The 24,324-nt window shown below is 47.2% G+C and overlaps 1 protein-coding gene across 1 annotated transcript in view; it reads left to right on the top strand.

Annotated features, from left to right (window-relative positions):
* The window catches only part of NINL (ninein like), a 321,722-nt gene that overhangs the window by 158,779 nt on the left and 138,619 nt on the right, over positions 1 to 24,324 (top strand). Inside the window, exons 10-13 of the mRNA XM_075339423.1 lie at positions 3,181 to 3,321; positions 5,835 to 6,009; positions 8,189 to 8,299; positions 8,682 to 8,768. Of these exons, the coding sequence (XP_075195538.1) occupies positions 3,181 to 3,321; positions 5,835 to 6,009; positions 8,189 to 8,299; positions 8,682 to 8,768 (514 nt within the window). The remainder of the gene's footprint in view (positions 1 to 3,180; positions 3,322 to 5,834; positions 6,010 to 8,188; positions 8,300 to 8,681; positions 8,769 to 24,324) is intronic.

The following is a 24,324-nucleotide window of genomic DNA, read 5'->3' as shown; positions in this document are numbered from 1 at the left end:
TCAACACGTCTCCGATCAGTGGGTGCGGGATATCATCTCCCACGGCTACAGGATAGAATTCTCTTCCAGCCCGCCAAACAGATTTTTTCTGTCAACTCCCCCCTGCTCCAAGGCCGCCGCCTTCTCTCAGGCCGTGGCATCCTTGCAGGCCAACGGAGTAATTGTACCGGTTCCCGCCCGGGAACGGTTCAGAGGTTTCTACTCAAATCTCTTCCTAGTCCCCAAAAAGGACGGTTCCTTCCGGCCCATCCTGGATCTCAAGCTTCTCAACAAGCATGTTCAGGTGCGGCATTTTCACATGGAGTCTCTGCGATCAGTCATTGCCTCAATGACCCAAGGGGACTTCCTGGCATCCATCGACATCAGAGATGCCTATCTGCATGTGCCAATTGCAGTCTCACACCAGCGTTGGCCACGTTTTGCAATCGGAGAGGAACATTTCCAATTCGTGGCTCTTCCCTTCGGGTTAGCCACGGCCCCTCGGGTATTCACCAAGGTCATGGCAGCAGTGATTGCGGTTCTGCACCTCCAGGGGTTGGCAGTGATTCCTTACCTGGACGACCTTCTAGTCAAGGCTTCATCCAGCGCAGACTGTCAGCGGAGTGTCTCGCTCACTCTCGCCACTCTAGCCCAATTCGGGTGGCTTGTCAATCTTCCCAAATCCACTCTGACTCCGACCCAGAGTCTCACGTACCTAGGGATGCAGTTCAAGACTCTGCCGGCACTTGTGAAGTTGCCCTTAGTCAAACAGCAGTCCCTCCAACTGGCGGTGCGCTCTCTGCTGAGGCCCCGCCGTTATTCCCTCAGGCGCCTGATGCAGGTACTGGGTCAGATGGTGGCGTCCATGGAGGCTGTTCCCTTTGCCCAGTTCCATCTGCGTCCCCTGCAGCTGGACGTTCTCCGCTGTTGGGACAAGCGGCCTTCCTCCTTGCACAGGTTAGTGGCTCTGTCGCCACAGACCAGGAGCTCTCTTCAGTGGTGGCTTCGGCCCCTCTCTGTCTCAGGGGCGCTCCTTTCTGGCCCCGTCCTGGGTGATCCTCACCACGGATGCCAGTCTATCCGGCTGGGGAGCGGTATGTCTCCACCACTGAGCGCAGGGCACTTGGACTCCGTCCGAGTCAGCCCTTTCGATCAATGTGCTGGAAACCAGAGCCGTGCTTCTGGCTCTCCTAGCTTTTCACCACCTGTTGGCGGGCAAGCACATCCGAGTCCAGTCAGACAACGCATCCTTCAATGGGCGGAGCACTCCAAGTCCACCATATCCGCAGTCCACATTCCAGGCGTGGAAAACTGGGAGGCAGATTATCTCAGCCGTCAAACCGTGGACAGTGGCGAGTGGTCCCTGCACCCGGCAGTTTTTCAGTCAATCTGCCGCAAATGGAGCACTCCGGACGTGGACCTAATGGCATCCAGTCACAACAACAAAGTTCCCGTTTACGTGGCTCGCTCCCACGATCCTCAGGCCTTCGCCGCGGACGCTCTGGTTCAAGACTGGTCCCAGTTTCGTCTGTCCTACGTGTTTCCCCCTCTAGCTCTCTTGCCCAGAGTCCTGCGCAAGATCAGAATGGAGGGCCGTCGAGTCATCCTCATTGCTCCGGACTGGCCCAGACGAGCTTGGTACCCAGACCTGCTCCATCTGTCCGTAGAGGTGCCGTGGCATCTTCCGGACCGTCCAGACCTTCTCTCACAAGGTCCGTTTTTCCGCCATAATTCTGCGGCTCTCAGGTTGACGGCGTGGCTCTTGAGTCCTGGATCTTGACGGCTTCTGGTATCCCTCCTGAAGTCATCTCCACTATGACTCGGGCCCGTAAGTCTTCCTCCGCCAAGATCTATCACAGGACTTGGAAAATTTTCCTGTCCTGGTGTCGCTCTTCCGGCCATCCTCCTTGGCCATTCTCCTTGCCGACCCTTCTGTCTTTTCTACAGTGTGGTCTGCAGCTAGGACTGTCCCTCAACTCTCTCAAGGGACCACTCTCAGCTCTGTCAGTACTGTTCCAGCGGGGTCTCGCTCGGCTGGCTCAGGTCCGCACCTTCATGCAAGGCGCGTCTCACATCATTCCGCCTTACCGGCGGCCCTTGGATCCCTGGGACCTTAATTTGGTTCTCGCGGTCTTGCAGAAACCCCCCTTTGAGCCTCTTAGGGAGGTCTCTTTGCATCGTCTTTCTCAGAAAGTGGTCTTTCTAGTGGACATAACTTCCCTCAGGAGAGTCTCCGATTTGGCTGCGCTCTCTTCGGAGTCACCGGACCCTACCCTACCTTCCCTTTATCCGGCTCCTGTTCATCGCTTTGAAAAAGCATTGCATACTCTGGATCTGGTGCGTGCTCTCCGGATCTATGTGTCTCGCACCGCTGCTCTTAGGCGGTGCACCTCTCTTTTTGTGCTAACCACAGGTCGGCGCAAGGGCCTTTTTGCTTCTAAGCCGACCTTAGCCCGTTGGATTAGGTCGACCATTTCGGATGCCTATCAGTGTTCTCAGGTGCCTCCCCCGCCGGGGATCAAGGCACACTCGACCAGAGCTGTCGGTGCTTCTTGGGCTTTCAAGCACCAGGCTACGGCTCAACAAGTCTGTCAGGCTGCCACTTGGACTAGCCTGCATACCTTTTCAAAGCACTACCAAGTGCATGCTCATGCTTCGGCAGATGCGAGCTTAGGCAGACGCATCCTTCAGGCGGCTGTCGCCCATTTGTGAAGTTAGGCCCCGCCTACTTCTTAGTTTTTCTGTTTATTCCCACCCATGGACTGCTTTGAGACGTCCCATTGTCTGGGTCTCCCATAGGAACGATAAAGAAAAAGAGAATTTTGTTTACTTACCGTAAATTCTTTTTCTTATAGTTCCGTATTGGGAGACCCAGCACCCTCCCTGTTGCCTGTTGGCAATTTTCTTGTTCCGCATGTTATCACCGGCTGTTGTCGTGGACAGAGTCTCCGGTTGTTCCGGTTCTTGCTCTGTTTTACTTGTGGGTGGCTATTCTCCTTCAGCTTTTGCACTAAACTGGCTAGATCTGGTTCTCCAGGGGGTGTATAAGCTCAGAGGGAGGAGCTACACTTTTAAGTGTAGTACTTTGTGTGTCCTCCGGAGGCAGAAGCTAAACACCCATTGTCTGGGTCTCCCAATACGGAACTATAAGAAAAAGAATTTACGGTAAGTAACAAAATTCTCTTTTTTTTTTTTATGCAGTAACCAAATTGATCAGATCACTAAAGAGAGAGACAAAGTTAAGCAGGATTTCGACAGAGCAGAGAAGAGAAATCTACAGCTGGCGGATGAAGTGGATGACAATAACTCTGCGATGGAGAGTCTCAATGAGAGCAAGATCAAGTGAGTTTGGCTCAGGAGCTGGCAATGCCTGTTACTTGTATGAGGGGCTGCTGATAAGTCCATGGCTTTACCCAGAAAGAAACGAGAGAGGATGATTTAACTTTACATTTATTCCACATACTCTCCACTGATGTCAGCACACTTCTTACATCGGTATTCCAAGTTCTGTAAGCCTAGCAAAAAAGATTTTGGTTGTGCCTCAAACCAGGCATCCGTAGCAACCATGGCCTCAGAAATGGTGTGAAATTTGGTACCCTTGAGGTGTTTCTTCAGGTTTGGAAACAGATGATAGCCGGAGGGAGCTAGATCTGGTGAATAAGGTGGGTGGTCAACGAGCTGGAAGCCCAGCTCTGCCAGTTTTGCCATGGTCTCTTGTGCAGTGTGAGCGGAGATGTTGTCTTGCAGGAACAAGATTCCTTTGGACAGCTTGCCGTGTCTTTTGGCCTTCAGAGCTGCCTTCAGTTGGTCCAGAAGTTCAATGTAATACCTTGCATTGATGGTGGAACCTTTTTGAAGGTAGTCCACTAGCAGCACGCCCTCCTTATCCCAGAACACAGACGCCATCACCTTAGTGGCTGATTTTTGCACCCTGAACTTCTTTGGATGAGGAGAACCACTGTGCCTCCCCTCTTTTGACTGCTCCTTGTTTTCAGGGTCATACAAATAAATCCAGGTCTCATCCCTGGTGACCAGTCAATCCAGGAAGTTCTTATCAGTCCGGAAACGCTCACAAATGGACCGGGAAGTTTTCGCTCGCATGCTTCTCTGATCTGTTGTTAAACATTTGGGGACCCACTTTACAGATGGCTTCCTCATGTCCAAATGTTCATGGATAATGACACAAACACGTTCACGGGAAATCCCCATGATGTCTGCTGTTGCTTTAGCTGAAATTTGTCAAATCTCCAGTATGAGGTTGTGCACAGCATCGACGATCTTCGGAACAACAACCACTCTTGGTCGTCCAGGACATTCCTCATCGTTGATGCTGAAGTGGCCCGGTTTAAATTTGGCAACCCAGTTCTTAACTGTGTAATATGAAGGGCATTGATCCCCCCAATGTCTGTGACCTATCACCATGATTATCCTTTGCGGACTTTCCTTTCAAAAACAAAAAAGTTATCACTCTTCTGCTTTCAGTTACTGTGAATATCCCTTAAGACTCCACCATTTTGTTTTCCCGCGTGCGTAGATCACTGTTACCATAAGCAACAAGCACAAAATTTTGAAAACATATTTTAGACATAAGGCTTTCATGTGATGTAACATTTGTTACCATAGAAACAAAGATTACAAAGCCAAAGACTTATCAACAGCCCCTCGTAATGGAATAGCACTATGCTCCCTAACTCCACTACCCTAAATGCTATACTCTCCGAGGCCTTACTTTTCCTAAGTAAACTGTCTGGTTCTGTTTGCATGATGTAGGGGCAGATAAGCCTGATTCTAGCGATGTAACTTACTGTGCTGCTGTTTTAGTTTCAATGAAATCATTGTTTTATCAGCAGGAGATTATCACTAGCGGACCAATTGTCTCATGCCATATAGTCCTCCTGCCCTGTGTAACCCCATCCCCACCACTGATTAACAGCTTTATGCCTATGCACAATGTACACAGAAAGCTGGCAATCAGAGGTGTATGTGGGGTAATACATAGATACTGTCTGCTCTATTACCAGCTCATTACAGCTTTTCTTAGCCAGCAGCACAGTGGACATTGTACAATGACATCGTGCTGGGACTAGACTAACCCCTGAAATCAGCGTCACTGATGACTCTTTGCTTCAGGGAGGGAGCAGAGGGTGCAGCAGTGACAGCAGCTTCTGCCCCTGATGATGCTTCGTTTGAGAATCCTAGCATGCACTGGCATTCTCAAACAAACAAAGCATCTTAGACAAGAAGAAAGAAAAAAAAAATGAATAAATATCAGTTATAGTGTAGATGGTAAACAGTGGGGAATTTTATTGCAACTGTATTAGAAACTGGTTTAGATTACCCCATTAACTAAAGATTTGGTTTGCTACAACTTTGTGATTGTAGATGCTTGCAGACACCAGTAGATGGCGCTCAGTACATGCATATCAATACAGCTCCTTATGACTTCTGTATTTACTGTATATATCAGTTTGCTCTTCACTCCACCTAGTGGTGGCTGCATGCTGCAAAAAAAAGTATAACTTATAAAACCAAGCCCCCTATACTGATTTATTGTGAAATTTATCAGCACAAAAATTATATGGTGGATATTAAGAGTTTTCCCACTAAATACCATTACCCCCTTTCCCAATCTTACAGGACTAAGGGACTCCTGTTCTCTTTATCAGTGTATAGCCCAGCAATTGTCCCTGTATATAGGTGTTAAATGTCTTAAGTGGGGACAACTTTAATAAAGGCATAGTACATTTGGTGGATTTGGCCATTCTGCGCTTTTACTATGGGCCTGTATTAGTTTTTTTGTACACCCATGGTGTGTTTATATTATGTAGGTAACGTTTATCATTGATATTACACAGGGATTTGGAGCAGGAGTACAAGCAGCGCCTTTCTATAATTCGTTCCGAGCTGGAAACCGAGAAGGATAACTTTCTGCAGCAGTCTGAACAACAGAAGAAGAAGCTGGAGACAGATCTTGCTAATTACCAGGTGGAAGAAGTCTATATGAGAGAAAAACTCAGCTTGTCAATAAAGGTCAGAAAAACTGTACCTTGTGGCATGATTTAACTATTTAGCAGTTTACTATATTCTGCATTATTAAAATCAGAATTCTTCTAAGCTTTTTACCAGCAGAACAAAGAGATCATCTTCCACCTTTTGGTCTATTTCTAATTTTTTTTTTTTTTTTTGCACTTTTTTTTTTCATTACACCATTTTAAAGAAGACGTGTCACTTATCAAAATCCATGAGCTCCCCTGATGATGTCTCCTACTCATTTTGCTGTATATCACTCCATTGCAGAGATATTCACATTTGTTGCTTTTGGAGCACAGTATGTGAAATCTCCCCTTGCAGTCCAACTGGCCAATTCTTCACAGTCTTCTATGCAGGCATGTGCTTTCACCCTTCCGCTCTGGATGTTGCCAATCACAGCTAAGCAGCTAATATTACGGTTTATCAGCCACCGACACATCCAAGCTGTAATTGGCAGCGTCTTGGAGGAAGGTGTGGAAGCACCTTGGCAGAGAAGACTCTGATAAAATGACCTGTTAAACTGCAAGCAGAGATTTCACATACTGCACTCCAAAAGCAACAAATGTGAATCGCTCTACTGATGCAGGCCAAAACCAAAAAGGGCTAATGAGAGCGATCAGCTGTTCGCTCTCATTAGCCGGCCGCCGGGTGATCAGCTGATAGCTTGCAGCAGCCGGCCGCCGGGTGATCAGCTGATAGCTCGCAGCAGCCGGCCGCCGGGTGATCAGCTGATAGCTCGCAGCAGCCGGCCGCCGGGTGATCAGCTGATAGCTCGCAGCAGCCGGCCGCCGGGTGATCAGCTGATAGCTCGCAGCAGCCGGCCGCCGGGTGATCAGCTGATAGCTCGCAGCAGCCGGCCGCCGGGTGATCAGCTGATAGCTCGCAGCAGCCGGCCGCCGGGTGATCAGCTGATAGCTCGCAGCAGCCGGCCGCCGGGTGATCAGCTGATAGCTCGCAGCAGCCGGCCGCCGGGTGATCAGCTGATAGCTCGCAGCAGCCGGCCGCCGGGTGATCAGCTGATAGCTCGCAGCAGCCGGCCGCCGGGTGATCAGCTGATAGCTCGCAGCAGCCGGCCGCCGGGTGATCAGCTGATAGCTCGCAGCAGCCGGCCGCCGGGTGATCAGCTGATAGCTCGCAGCAGCCGGCCGCCGGGTGATCAGCTGATAGCTCGCAGCAGCCGGCCGCCGGGTGATCAGCTGATCGTTCGGCTGCTGAAAGAGAGCATGCGCAGCGGAATCAAAAGGATTCCGCTGCTCAAAAAAACTACATGCTGCGTTCCTGCTGCCCGACGGTCAGTCGTTCCACGACTAATCAGTCGGGCGGAGGATGAAACGCAGCGTCATCAGTCACAATCCGCTGCTCATACAAGTCTATGTGAACAACGGAATCCGCCAAATGGATTCCGTTGTTTACCAGAGCTGCGGATTGTGACTGATACAAATTGACGGAAATGTGAACCTAGCCTAAGATGTTGTACTCGGTAGAACTTATGCCCTCACAAAGCCAGTGCCCAACTGAAGTGTCTATCTAATTAGGGATCTTTTGGTTTTCAACACACTTAAAGACTTCACTTAGGTGCTGCCCATGTGAGGGCAGCAATTCGACTAGGCACAACAGGGGATAATAGGTTAACTCGCTGTATCCTGTATTCCATCTGTGGGTTGCTCCATTGCCATTTTCTACTATTAGGTGAGATCGATCCCTTTTTTTAGCTGCACTAGCACTTTGTGCACTTCATTATTATTGTATTTATATATATTTGAGCATTGAACTTTTTATCTGTGCATCATTAAAGTTTAAGTAGTAACTATCTTAATATTGGATACCATCCTTTTGCTACTTTCATGCTTACCTATCCAGTGACGGGTCCTCCTTTAGCCTTAGTTGCATGGATAGATGGCGCTATTGATCTTCTCATCCATTGCATTCTGATAAGGGCAAAATACTTTAGATATCCTCCTGTATGAAATAACTTGAATTGAAAGCTATTTGGTAATGGTTATCCTTTGGGAATAGCCCAACTCGTTAAAGGAGTAAAAATAGTGCAGGTTTCTCTACATTACAAAGCTCACGGTGAACTCATTGAATTATTATAATTTCTCATATGGTTTGTGTTCTATAATGTTTATTGGGCTTCACAGATCATTCTCTCTGTATCTTTATTATTATTGTACAACAGGAGAACAACAGATTACAAAAGGAAATGGTCGAGGTTGTTGGAAAACTCTCTGAATCAGAACATCATGTGCTAAAACTACAAACCAGCATAGATAATATACTGAAGGAAAAGGTAACCCTGCACTTATATTAGTACTATCCCTGTACATATTGTGCCTGACATAGAGGCAGAAAAGCTATTGGTTGGTAGGTAAATACTAATTGTATATAAGGGGGTCCTTTCTGCAACAAAATCCATCATAAGGACAATTCGAAAACTTGCAGCTAGGTGCCATATAGATCTGACACAGGCTTGTGCCATTTTCAACTTAATGGCTGCAACAAAAACTAAAGGGTGTTTTGTTTTTGCTCTTAGTTTTTAGGCCTACTCCCCCGTGTCCCCTCCTCCAATCTGTTCATCTTCATGATTCCATTTTGATTCTATATAATGTAAATGAGAGATGTCAAATGTGTAATAATGAATGACATTGTATATAAATGTGCTTGTGTAACAGAAACTGGCCGACCCGCATAGCGCAGCATTATTCACTCAAGAGGAGAAGTTTGCAGAGATCATCAGACAGTATGAAATACAGTGCCGGGTGAGTCTGGGTGATTATTTTTTTTATCTTTTATAGAGTTTGGTTTCTTATTTAAAAGGACCCTGTAATGAGACTATTTTGCTTTTTGCCACCAAACAAAGGAGGCATATACAGTCATATGGAAAAGTTTGTTAATTAATGTTAACCTTTTTTCTTTATAACAATTTGGGTTTTTGCAACAGCTATTTCAGTTTCATATCTCTAATAAATGATGGACTCCGTAATATTTCTGAATTGAAATGAGGTTTATTGTAGTAACAGAAAATGTGCAATCCGCATTTAAACTAAATTTGACAGGTGCAAAAGAATGGGCACCCTTATCAATTTCTTGATTTGAACACTCCTAACTACTTTTTTTTAAATCAGATCTTTTTTTATTAAATCATTAGGGATCAATACAGAGAGTATTTCACTTTTCATATAACTGATAACAATAAACAGATAAACACATATGATTTATAAATCAGGTTCTTTCTCTGCATATATGTAAATATAATAATAGAGTTCTCAAATCATAATTATATTAACATAACTTGAGCCTACAAACCTCGTGGCTCTACAAATAAACAAAACTTAAATTATGCAATAATGCCTCAGACTAACAGGAACACCTCCTCCATCAGCCGTGTCGCTCCACATCATATTGCTATACTCTCCCGCCCCTCCCTCTCCGTGCAGTCATCCATGAAACCATTCCAGTCCTCTCTCACCTCTTCATTCAAAGTCCATTTCGCCACAGAAAAAACTAGTTTTAATTCCCTTCCTCACACATGCCATCACTGCAGGCACAACAGTAACCGGTCCAGCATTGCATCCCGAACCAGTGCACTAGAGATAGGCCCGGCAACTCCATCCATGGCCGCCAAATGTTGTAAAACTTTTTCAATGTTTTTCTTTTTAAACTCCCCTTTCCAATCTTATGACGTTATTTAATTTGTTTTTGAGCTCTGGTAATGTTGGTGGTAGAGGGTCTAACCAGTGATATGCAAGTAGCTTTCTTGCTTGGTACAAGATACGTGCTATTCCCAGGGCTGTTGGAGAATCCGGATCCACTTCTCCTTCCCATAGGCTCAACAGGCACAGGCGGGGCGACGGTTGTATTGTGATATGATATATTTGACCTATAAGTCCCAGGGTTTGGTTCCAGAAATCACCAATGTGTCCACACTCCCACATAACATGCATCAAATGGGCATCATCCTGTCCACACCTAACACACTGTGTGTTTGGTCTGAGTCCCATCTTAAATAGTAGACTGGGAGTTTTATATACCCTGTGGATGAGATATATTTGAGACAGCTTTTGGCACTCCGATACCGCCAGTTTAGGAACTTGTTCCAATATATCAGACCACTGGCCTTCCGTCAGGGGACCGACGTCTCGTTCCCATTTGCTTTTAACAAGCAATGGATGTGTTTCCAGATGGGCAGGTAGTAATTTTTTATATAGTTCCGAAATAAGACCCTTAGAGGACTCAGATGTAAGCAGCCTATGTAATGTTTGATTATGTGTCACTGTGACCGGGTTTGTCCTCCCCTGTCTTTCCAGTGCGTGTCTCAGCTGCAAATACTGATAAAAGAAGACATGCGGAAGGTGAAACTCCGTTCTCAATTGTTCAAAGCTTTTAAGAGTATTATTTTGTAGTACTTGTGACACTAAATGGATCCCTTTATCCTCCCATCCTCTGAACCCTACTAATTTTTTAATTTCTGGCAAGTCTGGGTTCTGCCACAGTGGCCAGAGCTCTGTAGGTCCGCTTATCCCCAAAAGAGACTTACCCCTGTCCCACACCCGGAATATCATAGCCAGTGTGGGATATCGTGCCCCATTTATCTGTCTTTGTCCCACATCCAACCGGCAACCTGGGTACTTCCATACTGATCCCTCTCTCACTATATCACCACTGGTATCATACCCTCCTTCTTTGCCCCAACCCCTCAGATGTTGCATCTGGGAGGCTATATAGTATATATATGGGTTTGGTACCGCCAGTCCTCCCTCCTCCTTTCCCCGCTGTAGCACTTCCAGTCGAATCCTAGCTTGCTTTTTCTTCCAAATAAGTTCCCGGAATATTGTATTAATTTTTACAAAAAATTCCCTACATATCCACACTGGAGAATTATGTATAAGGTATAGTAATTGTGGCATCATTACCATTTTAATTAAATTGGATCTGCCGACATTTGATAGCGGCAAACGGCACCAGGTATGCACTTTTGCTCTGAATCGCTGTAACAGGGGTTCCAGATTTAGGGCCTGGAAATCCTTCGGGATTGGGCTGACAATTACTCCCAGATATTTAAACTCCCGGACCACAGGAACTGGAATCTGTAAGTCCGAAAAGTCCCCCGGAAGGGGGTCCAACGGCATTAAAGCCGACTTGGACCAGTTGATTAGTAGACCAGACCTCTGTCCAAATTCCCGAATGATATTCATTGCCGGCAAAATCGAGGAACGTACCCAGTCTAAATATAAGAGTAGATCGTCTGCGTATAATGATATCTTTTGTTCCACGGCTCCACACCGAAATCCCTCTACCTCCCTGGATTTCCGTATTGCCACTGCCAACGGCTCCACTGCAGTTGCGAATAGCAAGGGTGAAAGCGGGCACCCCTGTCTAGTACCTCTTCCAAGAGGAAAAGACTCGGAGACCCTGCCATTAACCCTAACCTTTGCCACCGGTGAGTCATATAGCAGTTTTACCCAATTTATGAATCTATGTCCAAAGCCCATTTTCCGAAGTACAGCCCACATATATTCCCATTCAAGGCTATCGAACGCCTTAGCGGCGTCTAATGACAAAATTGCCCTTTCCCCCGGTATCTCAGAACTATGTTGAATTCCCAAATATAATTTCCTGAGATTCATAGATGTGGCTCTGCATGGAATGAAGCCCGTCTGATCACTCTGCACTATAGATGAGATGACTCGGGACATCCTATTGGCGAGCACCTTGGCCAGCAATTTAATGTCTGTTTGTAGGAGAGAGATTGGGCGATACGAATCCGGGATCTCTGGATCTTTTCCAGGTTTTAATATTAAGACTATTAAGGCTTCCCTCATAGAGGGCGGGAGGACCCTCTGCCTTTCAGCCTCTTCAAATACCTTAAGTAGTTTGGGTAGCAGTAAGGGTGCATACGCTTTATAAAACTCTCCAGGCAGGCCATCCGTTCCCGGAGCTTTTTCATTTTGTGTCTGGCCGAGCGCTTCCTCCAGTTCTTCCAATGAGATGTCCCGGTCCAGCAATTCCCTGTTTTCATCACTCAGTGAAGGAAGAGAGAGAGCATCCAAATACTGCTCAATCTCAGTCTCCGTGAGGTCACAGTCTGATGTGTATAGCCGCATATAATAGCTCTTTATTTCTCTTATTATATCCTCGCTTTCTGTTACAAAGTCACCTGATTCCGTCTTTAACCTATTTATATAAGAAGATCCTTCCTGTGCTCTAATGACTGTGGCCAGTAGGTGCCCCACGCCCTCCCCTGCCATAAAATAATTTTGTTTAAGGAAATAGCGTTTATTTTCTGCCACCGACATGAGATTTTCTTTGAGTGACATCTGTGCCTTCTCTAGAGTGTTTTTAGTTTCTACTGTTGGGTTGAGCACCACCGCAGCCTCCGCATCAGATACCTCCTGAATCAGACTCTGGGTGTAACATTTGGTTTGATTTTTGCGTATGCATATTTCTCTAATATATATGCCCCTTACCACAGCTTTCATAGAGTCCCAAACTATGTGTGGCGGTCCAGAGCACTCATTAATATGGAAGTATTCCAGAATGTTATCATATAAAGATCCCCCAATAAGCTGGATCCAGAAGGGATTAAGTTTCCAGATAGGCCTGGGCAGAGTGACGGGGTTTCCCCATGCAAGCGTAACATGTAATGGTGAGTGATCAGATACGCTTCTAGGTAGGTAGGCCACCTTTTGTGTATATGAGGCCATAAGTGCGTTTCCAATAGCCAGGTCTATCCGTGACATGGTGTGGTGGGAGCTAGAGTAACAGGAGAATTGTTTGGTTGTGGGGTGTTGGGCACGCCAAAGATCTACAAAACCCAGCTCCGTTAGCATTCTAGCAAATGAAGTCGGGGCGGCGTTCTCCGATATGTTTCCCGAGTGTAATTTATCTAGATAGGGATGTAAGTAATTATTAAAATCCCCTATCAAAAGCGTCGGCACAGATGGAAGGGAATCTAAAATAGACAATATCCTTTTTACCGGTTCGACTGAATATGGTGGAGGGATATATATCGCAACCAGAATAAATTGTATACCATACAGCGTGCAAAGCAAACATACAAATCTGCCCCCCGGGTCAATCACTGATTTGGTACATGAGAACGGGATGGATTTGTGCACCAACACACTCACACCCCGTGCATGGGTCGAGTATGTGGAATGATATTCATGCGCGATCCATCCCTTCCTCAGCCAATGAACATTATCCCTGACCATGTGGGTCTCGGAGAGACATAAAATAGCCGGTAAAAGTTTCTGTAGGTGAGTAAATATAGCACATCTTTTGTTCGCATCTCCGAGCCCTCTAACATTCCACGCTACAATATTTAAAGATGTCGCCATAAGCGTAGACTAAGATATGATCCGGACGGATACTTCATACCTGGAGGAGAGAGGCGTTCTCCACCGATTCTCAAAAACATTAGGTTGAGCGACACGACTGAGGCACACCACACTTCCCCAACAGATTGCATCATACAACAATAAACAAGAAAAACAAGGAGAGAGATAGGGCTCCGCACACCAGTGCACAGTGCCCCTGCCCTCAAAATCAAGTGTATCTTACACATTTCTCCCAAATAGAGAGAATCAGGGCTAAAAACACGCCCCAAGTCCATGTAGGGAGGGGGTCCACAACTCGCTAGTGCAGCGGGTGTCCACAATGAACCGGCCGTCTCCCAACCTGGATCCTAGATGAATTTAACTGTAATGAGCTCACCAGCATAGCGTCCCAAACAAAAACAACGCCTGGCGGCAGAAAGGGAAATCTCAGGTATTCTTCCTCCTCAGGGATCTCTCATTGATATCCAGCCAAGACAATGCCGCCCCAGCCGTATCAAAAAAATGAGTCTCTCCGTTCGCAGCAATCCGCAGCTTAGCAGGGTACATCATGGAGTATGGCACTTGCAGGTTGCGCAGTCGTTTTTTTATCTCAATAAATTGCGCTCTTTTACGTTGCACTTCCATGGAGAAATCAGGAAATATTGATATCTTCCTCCCATCAATTGCAAGTTCTTTGATATCTCTGGCTCTGCGCAGGATAGTGTCCCTATCTTTATAGTGCAGTAGTTTAATCAGAATAGGACGTGGGGGTGCTCCCGGCTGTGGGGCACGCGCAGGGACCCTGTGCGCCCTTTCAATGGTGAAGAAAGGGGACAGTATGTCTTTTCCCATGGTGTCTTTAAGCCATTTTTCAAAGAAATTCAGTGGGTCATTGCCCTCCATCCTCTCTGGGACCCCGACCAGTCGCAAATTACTTCTGCGGGAGCGATTTTCTAAATCATCCACCTTGTTTAGCAGTGTGGAGATATTTTGCGTGGCCTTTCCCAGCTCTCGTGACATTGGGGGCAATTTATCCTCTGTTGTACTCACTCTTTCCTCCAACTCCCCCATTCTGACAGTCACCCCTTGCAGCTCACGTTTAATACAGGCCATATCTGAGGTGACAGTTCCCATCTGGCTGCTTAGAGTGGCCAATGTGGTATTGCAAGAGTTAATTGCTGCCAGAATGTCTCTCAGTATGGCCTCAGTGAAAACAGGTGTTGTTTGCTCCACATCTCCCCCTCCTCCCTCTGCCAGCACAGGCCTGTGTGTCTGCATACCTTGTGCTGCTGAACATGCAGGGCCCAGGGTACTCACAGTCTCACTGTCGGGTATGTTTTCTCCCTGCTCCAGGGCCCGTTCAGCGCTGCCATCGGGTGCCTCGTTGCAGGTAGGCTCTGTGCCAGGGGCCACTCTGGCAAACCGCTCCAACCTGCTTGCTACTCCCACTGCTCCAGCTCGGGATGGTGTGGATGCCGGCGGCGCCATATTGGATTCTTCAGAGGCACGCTCCTGCGCGTCTCTGTCCCTTTTATTGCTACTGCGGGTCGGCATATCCTGGCTGTGCTCGCTTCCCTGGGTGTTATAAGTTGTGTTGCAGCCCTCCAGGGTCGGTAGTGCCTGTCAGCAAGGCCGGTGTGCAGGATAATTCAGGATCCAGGCAGGAGATCACCCACGCTGCTTCCTCTCTACATGAGGTCCAGGCCACACTCCTAACTACTTTTTACTGACTTACTGAAGCACTAAATTGGTTTTGTAACCTCATTGAGCTTTGAACTTCATAGGCAGGTGTATCCAATCATGAGAAAAGGTATTTAAGGTGGCCACTTGCAAGTTGTTCTCCTATTTGAGTCTCCTATGAAGAGTGGCATCATGGGCTCCTCCAAAACACCTCTCAAATGATCTGAAAACAAAGATTATTCAACATAGTTGTTCAGGGGAAGGATACAAAAAGTTGTCTCAGAATTTTAAACTGTCAGTTTCCACTGTGAGGAATATAGTAAGGAAATGGAAGAACACAGGTACAGTTCTTGTTAAGCCCAGAAGTGGCAGGTCAAGAAAAATATCAGAAAGGCAGAGAAGAAGAATGGTGAGAACAGTCAATGACAATCCACAGACCACCTCCAAAGACCTGCAGCATCATCTTGCTGCAGATGGTGTCATTGTGCATCGGTCAACAATACAGCACACGTTGCACAAGGAGACGCTGTATGGGAGAGTGATGCAAAAGAAGCAGTTTCTGCAAGCACGCCACAGAGTCGCCTGAGGTATGCAAAAGCACATTTGGACAAGCCAGTTACATTTTGGAAAAAGATCCTGTGGACTGATGAAACAAAGATTGAGTTGTTTGGTCATACAAAAAGGCATTATGCATGGAGGCAAAAAAACACGGCATTCCAAGAAAAGCACTTGCTACCCACAGTAAAATTTGGTGGAGGTTCCATCATGCTTTGGGGCTGTGTGGCCAATGCCGGCACTGGGAATCCTGTTAAAGTTGAGGGTCGCGTGGATTCAACTCAGTATCAGCAGATTCTTGACAATAATGTGCAAGAATCAGTTAACGAAGTTGAAGTTACGCAGGGGATGGATATTTCAGCAAGACAATGATCCAAAGCACCGCTCCAAATCTACTCAGGCATTCATGCAGAGGAACAATTACAATGTTCTGGAATGGCCATCCCAGTCCCCAGACCTGAATATCATTGAACAACTGTGGGATGATTTGAAGCGTGCTGTTCATGCTCGGCGACCATCAAACTTAACTGAACTGGAATTGTTTTGTAAACAAGAATGGTCAAAAATACCTTCATCCAGGATCCAGGAACTCCTTAAAAGCTACAGGAAGCGACTAGAGGCTGTGATTTTTGCAAAAGGAGGATCTACAAAATATTAATGTCACTTTTATGTTGAGGTGCCCATACTTTTGCATGGGTCAAATTTAGTTTAAATGCAGATTGTACATTTTCTGTTAGTACAATAAACCTCATTTCAATTCAGAAATATTACTCAGTCCATCAGTATTAGATATATGAAACTGAAATAGCTGTTGCAAAAACCCAAATTGTTATAAAGAAAAAAGGTTAACATTAATAGGGGTGCCCAAACTTTTCCATATGACTGTATAGGCCATGTAGGTACAAGGGTTTTCATGCAGATTAATTCCATAGCTTGATTGCAGAAATTAGTTCTGTAGTTTATAAGAAATTCCGCATTTAAATCCTGTGCAAATGAGATAGAAGTGCTTCGGGGTTGGACATTTGTTTTTGCAGCTCTTCTGCCCTCCCTGAATATCTCCCTTTCGCCTTTCCTCACCACTCCCTCCCTCCTAGTCATCATTGAGGTGGGTATAGCTTCAGCCATAGCTGGCCCAACCCTTCACAGAGTTTGTCTTTAAGACCCTAAGACTTGGAGTAATCATTCTCCATTCATTTTAATATTCCCACTAAATTTTAATGGGATCCTGACAGGCGATTCATGCTGTCCAAGTCACATGCAGTATGCATCACAGCCTGGCTATACAATTGCAGCCAAGTTTGTTATTCTCTAAAGATACTATATACCGTACTTTGAGGTTCCAGCTGCAGACTATTGTTGGAGATGAGTCTCTAGTCTGACGCCTCTCCTGACCGGCTCTTCCCAGCGCTGCTGCAGTTGATTGACATGTCTCTTCTATTGGTGTACATGGGAAGAGACCTGTCAATCACCTAGAATGACACAGAGAAGAGCCTCTTCAAACTATATTTCCTCTAAACTGGCTGTAATTATGCAGAGAGCGATCGATAGATCTATTATACTATATATCCCTTTATGCAATCGTGCAGCCAGGATCTGATGGATTCTGCCCATGATTCTCGCAGCATGGATCACCTGACTGGTTCCTATTCAATGGATTTTGTCCCTTCATATCGGTTTGTACTGACTGACTGTAGCGAGTGTGCACTAGAGAAGGTGCGCAGGTTCTAGAAATACCCCCGTTATCACAGTGTAAATACATTATAATTGATAGCACCCTGTGTATATATTGGTCATGGTCACCACAAATAGACCTGTGACAGTAGAAGCAGAAGTAGCTAATGTCTACTTATAGTATGAATGCTTACTAATTTCATTATTATTTGAACTTATATTTTTCATATTTTTTTTTCTTATTAAAAATATCTGACTGTCACATTTCTGTTGTGTAACCTAGAGGGTAAAGGTGAGCCTAAGGGTGCTTTTTACATGTACAGATATCTGACCAATCTTTGACCTCTAAGACTGGCCTCAATCTAAGGCACAGGCAGATGAACTTTAATCAGTCACATAGAAAGTCAATCGGAGATGATTACTTTCATCTTTAAGGACTCGTGCAGACTGTGTTTTCGGTCCTAGTGCTTTCCGACAAAACATCGTATTGCACCAGTGTTGTTCAATGAGACAGTTATTTAATGTCTGATTTTTCTCCTCCAGATCTAGTGGTCTGAGTATAAGGCTATGTGCGCACGTTGCGTAACTTCATGCATTAACGCTGCATATTGCACTGCAACATAAATGCATACGCTGGCCCCACGCTGGCTGTTTTTCCTCGGTTAGAGAAAATACAGTCGTGTGACCCCAGCCTTACGGGAATTTGTATGAGCAGTAATTCATGTTCTCTCCTATTATACAGTGATCTTGTCAGTAGCCTGACTAACAATTACTTGTATTCTCTCCTAAAATGTGCTCAGAAATCTGTGGTCAGATTGGTCAGAAATTTGTGTAAACCCATCTCGCGTCTGTGTGATGATTGCTAATGTTTAGTGTTCCTGCATGCCGATTTACAGCAAAATATTCCTGCTACACTTTGTGAAATGATGAAATAATGCATGTCTTCCCTGATCTGTAGTGATCCATTTTCATGCTTTGTAGAATGATTCAGGCCAAGGAAACTTTGTTGAGCAATCTACTAATTGCATGTGCATCAGTTGTATTTATATCTAGGGGTCATGGAGTGACCGGCGGCTTGATATGTCCCCAATTGGTAAATTATTTACGACGGTTATCAGTTTACACAGGCAGACCAAAATAAAGGATGCACATTGAGCGATGTGCAGTAGATCGCGCTCGGTGTATGTAGGCTGCCATTGTTTAATGAAGTGCAAGTCGTGTTTACACAAAACAATGTGCTGCCGAGAACCATGATGTTTTATGCTGCACAAAATACAATTTGATCCAGTGACCAGGAGTTTTGCTCACTCACCTGGTTATTGGCAGCTTGGTGCACTGCACGATGATGGTGAACGATGCTGATCACCCAATAAATGGGCAAAACAATCGTTCATCGGGTAAAATAATCTGTTGTGCAGCATAAAAAAAATAAAAATTGTTTTCAGCAGTACATAGTCTGAGAACGACAGCCTTTGTGCACTGAGTGAGTAGATATACTCGTAGATTGCTTAGTGCACATTGTCTACTGAGGTCTTCCAGTGTAAATAGTTGATCGGTAGGTCTATGTAAACCAGTGTCACCTAAACTGCAGTCCTCACGGCCCCCAACAGATCATGTTCTCAGGATTTCCTTAGTAGAGCACAGGGAAGAGAACCTGCAGCAACTTCTGATGACTATAATTCCCTCACCTGGGTCATACTAGGGAAATCCTGAAGAAATGATCTGTTGGGGGCTGTGAGGACTAATGTTTGAGAAACACCGATCTAAACGAACCCGGAGCATGAAAAACATATTTACTTGGACCACAAATGTTAGAAAAAAAGACAACAAATATTAATTGATAAAGGTTATTAATAACTAAACAAGCAAGAAAAAAACTGTAGAACTCTGGAATCTGCAGAACTTTAAATGTGGCGTCTGGAGTTTCTCATGGAATAAACGTCACCATAAAAGCCTATATTAATCATAATGTGGGGTTTGTAGAAATTTATACAGATCCCTGATAACTATCCGCTCTCCATGCTGTTTCCAGCGGTGACCGCTAAGCCCCCCCCCCATACACTTTTGGATGATTGTTGGCTGAACAATGATTTGGCTAATCACTCGGCCAGGGACTATCTCCCTCAAGTCTCTCATACACAGGAGCACTCTCAAGCGAACAATCCTGTGTTTTCTAAGAGATCTGCTGCCAGACATCTCTGGAGAGCAAAATGATCGGACATGCAGATCCTTCTATACCCGACATCCACTATTGGGGTCAGTCGGGTGGCCCCCATACATATTAGACTGTCAGTTGAACCTGTCAATAATCTATGTGTGGGGGCTATGGTCTATTGACAGGTTCTACTGACAATCTAATATGTATGGGGTCCACCCGAATGCCCCCCAGTAGTGACATAAATGCTGACATCCTTGGAGGAACATTTCAAAATGAAATGAATCTCAATGTTCTTCCATCTTAGTGAGACATTACTCTTTTGGTACTTACCTAAACATCCTTTTTCTTTTTCGCTCCTAATTGGGAGACCCAGACAATTGGGTGTATAGCTATTGCCTCTGGAGGCCACACAAAGTATTACACTTAAAAGTGTAAGGCCCCTCCCCTTCTGGCTATACACCCCCAGTGGGATCACTGGCTCACCAGTTTTGTGCTTTGTGCGAAGGAGGCAACACATCCACGCATAGCTCCACTTTTTAGTCAGCAGCAGCTGCTGACTATGTCGGATGGAAGAAAAGAGGACACATATAGTGTCCCCAGCATGCTCCCTTCTCACCCCACTGTATGTCGGAGGTGTTTGTAAGGTTGAGGTACCCATTGCGGGTACGGCGGCAGGAGCCCACATGCTGATTCCTTCCCCATCCCTTTTTACAGGGCTCTGGGTGAAGTGGGATTTACCGGTCTCCAGGCACTGAGACCGTGCTCCATCTACAGCCCCTGGAGAAGATGCTGGATGGAGCGGAGTACATCAGGGACATGGCCCTGCTTCCTCAAGGTACTCTGTGTCCCCGTGCATTTGGCGCTCACACCGCAGCATGCTGGGTGTTGTAGTGCGCCGGGGGACATCAGCGCTGCGGCGCCTGTGCCATGGCCTCATTCAGCTTCGCTGAAGCAGGCTCACTTATGGGAATTGGTCGCGCCGGCCGCTGGGACTGCGGCGCGGCTGGCACTTGTAGTGCGCCGGGGACTTCAGCGCGGCCTGCGCTTTTACGGCGGCCGCGCTGATAACTAGAGTCCCCGGCTTTTGCGGCCTGCTTCCGTTCGTTCCCGCCCCCAGACCTGCCAGTCAGGAGAGGGGCGGGACGCTGGCCACTTCTAGGAATCGGTCGCGCCGGCCGCTGGGACTGCGGCGCGGCTGGCACTTGTGGTGCGCCGGGGACTTCAGCGCGGCCGCGCTTTTACGGCGGCCGCGCTGTTAACTCGAGTCCCCGGCTTCTGGGCCTAGTCTCCCTTCGTTACCGCCCACAGCCCTGACAGTCAGGGTAGGGGCGTGACGCTGCATAGCACAGCAGCGCTGAGAGCTGGAGTATGTTTTGCATACTCCACCCCTCTCACTGTGTGCACTGTGAATCCGGATTCCCGCACTTTCTCAGGCACGCCCACGGCTTCCTTCTCTACAAGGACGCCGGCAGCCATTAGTGTCAGTTTCTGTACGATACAGAGACAAGTGTGGAAGACCCTGGCATTCTGATAGTCACACAATCGCTGCAACAGGCGTTAAGCAGCACCTGTGGTGCTAACCCCACTAGTGCAGAAGTGCACTTATAGATATGCTTGTACTATATACATTGCACTGTTTGGTCGCACGTTGTATATACCCTCCTGGATTATGCGGAGGAGTTATCAGCATATTCTCTGTGTAAAACAAAGGTGCAGAACCACATGTTTTTCTATACAGCTGGTACAGCATGTACGGCTATACGGCCGGCAGGTTACATAGACTCCCATTGTATGCACTAATGGCCAGGGGATGAGGACGGTGTCTGCAGTATTTACTGACAGTTTTTCTGAGACTATGGCTATGATACTAGAAGCCTAGCAGTCCGGACATGTCTCTCACAATATGGGCACTGTTGAATCATGGATCCATGGCCCCCCTCAGTGTGAACAACTAACAGCTCCGGGAATGTCACACGCATCCCAGAGTCACGGCTCTGCACGGACGTCAGTCCCAGACAGCCTAAGCGGGCTCACTATGAGCGGCCTCGGTTTCATCAGGGTCCTAGCAGAAGGACTCGCTGTGTAATGAGGCGGAAGTAGCGGCTCAGGATTCTGATCCTGAGACCGCTCTCAATCTGGATACACCTGATCGTGACGCCATAGTAAATAATCTTATAGCGTCCATCTATAGAATGTGGGTTATTTCTCACAGCTCCTCCAGTGGAGGAGTCAGCTTCACGTATTTTTCTGGACCACTCTGCCTTCAGAGAGGCAGTCCAGGAACAGATATGCGCTTCTCCAAACGGCTTAGGATACACGTTATCCCTGTCCCCTGACTTGGTCAGGGACTGGACCCAGTGTCTCAAGCGGCATCCTCCAATCTCCAGGCTTGTAGCTAGATCCATAGTTGCAGTGGGAGATGGAACTGCTGTTGGCTCCGGCATTCTCTCCCTTGGGGCACTCCAAGCTATTTCAGCTTGTCTTACACAGATTGACACGGTTACACGTACATCTGTGCCGCAGGTGGCATCCTTAACCTCTCAAATGTCTGCATTTGCTTCTTACGCGATTCAGATTGTCCTGGACTCTGCGAACCGTGCGGCGGTAGCCTCCGCTACTCCGTGTTTTTAAGCAGAGCCTGGTCTGCTCGTTAAGTGAATGGAAGGCAGATTCTGCTTCCAAAAAAGGTTGCCTACCAGTTGCCTTTTTCTGCTGACCGACTGTTTGGTGAATGTAACCATTAAACAGTCCAGGGGTAAGGATTCATCCTTTCCTCAGCCCGGACACAACAAACCCCAACAGAGCAAGAGGCAGTCGGGGTTTTCGGCCTTTTCGAGGCTCGGGCAGGTCCCTTTTTTCCTCGTCCAAGGTGGACTCAAAAGGATCAGAGGAGCTCAGATTCTTAGCGGGCTCAGTCACGCCCAAAAAATCGACAGTCTGAAAACCCGCTTCCAAGGCGGCTTCCTCATGACTTGCGGCCTCGGTCGGTAGCAGGCTCTCCCGCCTTGGCGATATTTAGCTGCCATAGGTCAATGACCATTGAGTGTGAGACATTCTGTCTCACGGGTACAGGATAGAGCTCACTTCTCGTCCTCCAACTCGATTCTTCAGAATTTCTCCACCTCCCGGCCGAGCCGCTGCTCTTCTGCAAACAGGGTGCACTCTATAGGCAGAAAGAGTGATGACCCCCGTTCCTCTTCAGGAACAAGGTCACGGTTTTTACCCCAAATTCTTTGCGGTACCTATAACAACGGGCCGTTCCATCCCGTTCTGGATCTAAAAATGCTCAGCAAGCTCGTGGACACCAGGCGGTTCCGGATGGAATCACTCCGCCTCAAGGTCCCAAGGATATTTCCTAGCATCATTAGGCATCAAGGATGCTTATCCACACGTGCCGATTGATCCAGAGCACTAGCGTTTCTACGCTTCGTTATAGGAGACGAACACCTTCTGTTCGTAGCTCTACCTTCCGGCTAGCGACAGTCCCACTGGTCTTCGCCAAGGTCAGGGCAGCAGTAGTCACAGTCCTGCACTCTCAGAGTCACTCTGTGATCCCGTATTTAGACGATCTACTTGTCAAGGCACTCTCTTAGGAAACATGCCAACACTGCCCGAACGTTGCGCTGGAGACTCTCTAAAGTTTTGGGTGGATCATCAACTTTTCAAAGTCAGATCCGACCCCGACCCTATCGATAACATATCTAGGCATAGAGTTTCTTACTCTCTCAGCGATAGTGAAGCTTCCGCTAGACAAACAGCATTCACTACGGGCTGCAAGCTCTTCTTTAAGAACCAGTCGCACACATTGAGACGCCTCATGCACTTCCTACGTAAGATGGTAGCAATGGAGGCAGTTCCTTTCGCGCAGTTTTACTGCGTCCACTACAATGGGACATTCTCCGCCAATGGGACGAGGAGTCGACGTCCCTCAACAGAGTCGTCGTTCTTTCTCAGGCGGCCAAGGAATCTCTACGGTGGTGGCTTCTTCCCACCTCTTGGTCAAAAAGAAGGTCCTTCCTATCCCCATCCTGGGCGATAGTTACGACAGACGCGAGTCTATCAGGGTGGGGAGCAGTTTCTCTCCACTACAGCGCTCAGGGTACGTGGACTCAGCAAGAGTCCACCCTTCAGATCAATGTTCTTGAACACAGAGCAGTGTATCTTGCCCTACAAACCTTCCAACAGCGGCTGGAAAGCAAGCATATCCGACTTCAGTCGGACAGCTCCACAGCGGTGGCATACATCAACCACCAAGGAAGAACGCGCAACCGGCAAGCCTTCCAGGAAGTCCGGCAGGTTCTGATGTGGGTGGAAGACACGGCATCCACCATATCCACAATTCACATCCCAAGTGTGGAAACTAGGAAGCTGACTTCCTAAGTCGCTGAGGTGTGGCCGAAAGAGGATGGTCTCCTCACCCGGACGGGTTTCAGGAGATCTGGCGCCGCTGACAGAGGCCGGACGTCGATCTAATGGCGTCACGGCACAACAACAATGTGCCAGCTTCATGGCACGGTTTCACAATCATCGAGCTCTGGCGGCAAACGCCTTAGTTCAGCATTGGTCGCAGTTCCAGCTACCTTAGGTGCCACCTCTGGCATTGTTGCCCAGAGTACTGCGCTAGATCAAGACCGACTGCGGCCGCGCCATCCTCGTCGCTACAGATTGGCCGAGGATGTTGTGGTACTCGGTTCTGTGGTGCCTCACGGTAGGCTAACCGGGGGCACTACCAGACCAATCAGACTGGCTGTCTCAAGGGCCATTCTTCCATTTGAACAGGACGTGGAAGATATTTTTATCTCGGTGCTCAGCGCAGGGTGTTTCTCCCTGGCCGGTTGCATCGTCTATGTTTCCTTCCTTCCTGCAATCTAGGTAGGAAAATGGGTTGTCGCTCAGTTCCCTTTAGGGACAAGTCTCAGCGCTATCTGTATT

This window comes from Anomaloglossus baeobatrachus, chromosome 3 (assembly GCF_048569485.1).
Source record: "Anomaloglossus baeobatrachus isolate aAnoBae1 chromosome 3, aAnoBae1.hap1, whole genome shotgun sequence".
NCBI lineage: Eukaryota > Metazoa > Chordata > Amphibia > Anura > Aromobatidae > Anomaloglossus > Anomaloglossus baeobatrachus.
Note: the sequence above shows the minus strand (reverse complement) of the source record. Positions and strands in the feature narration are given on the sequence as shown.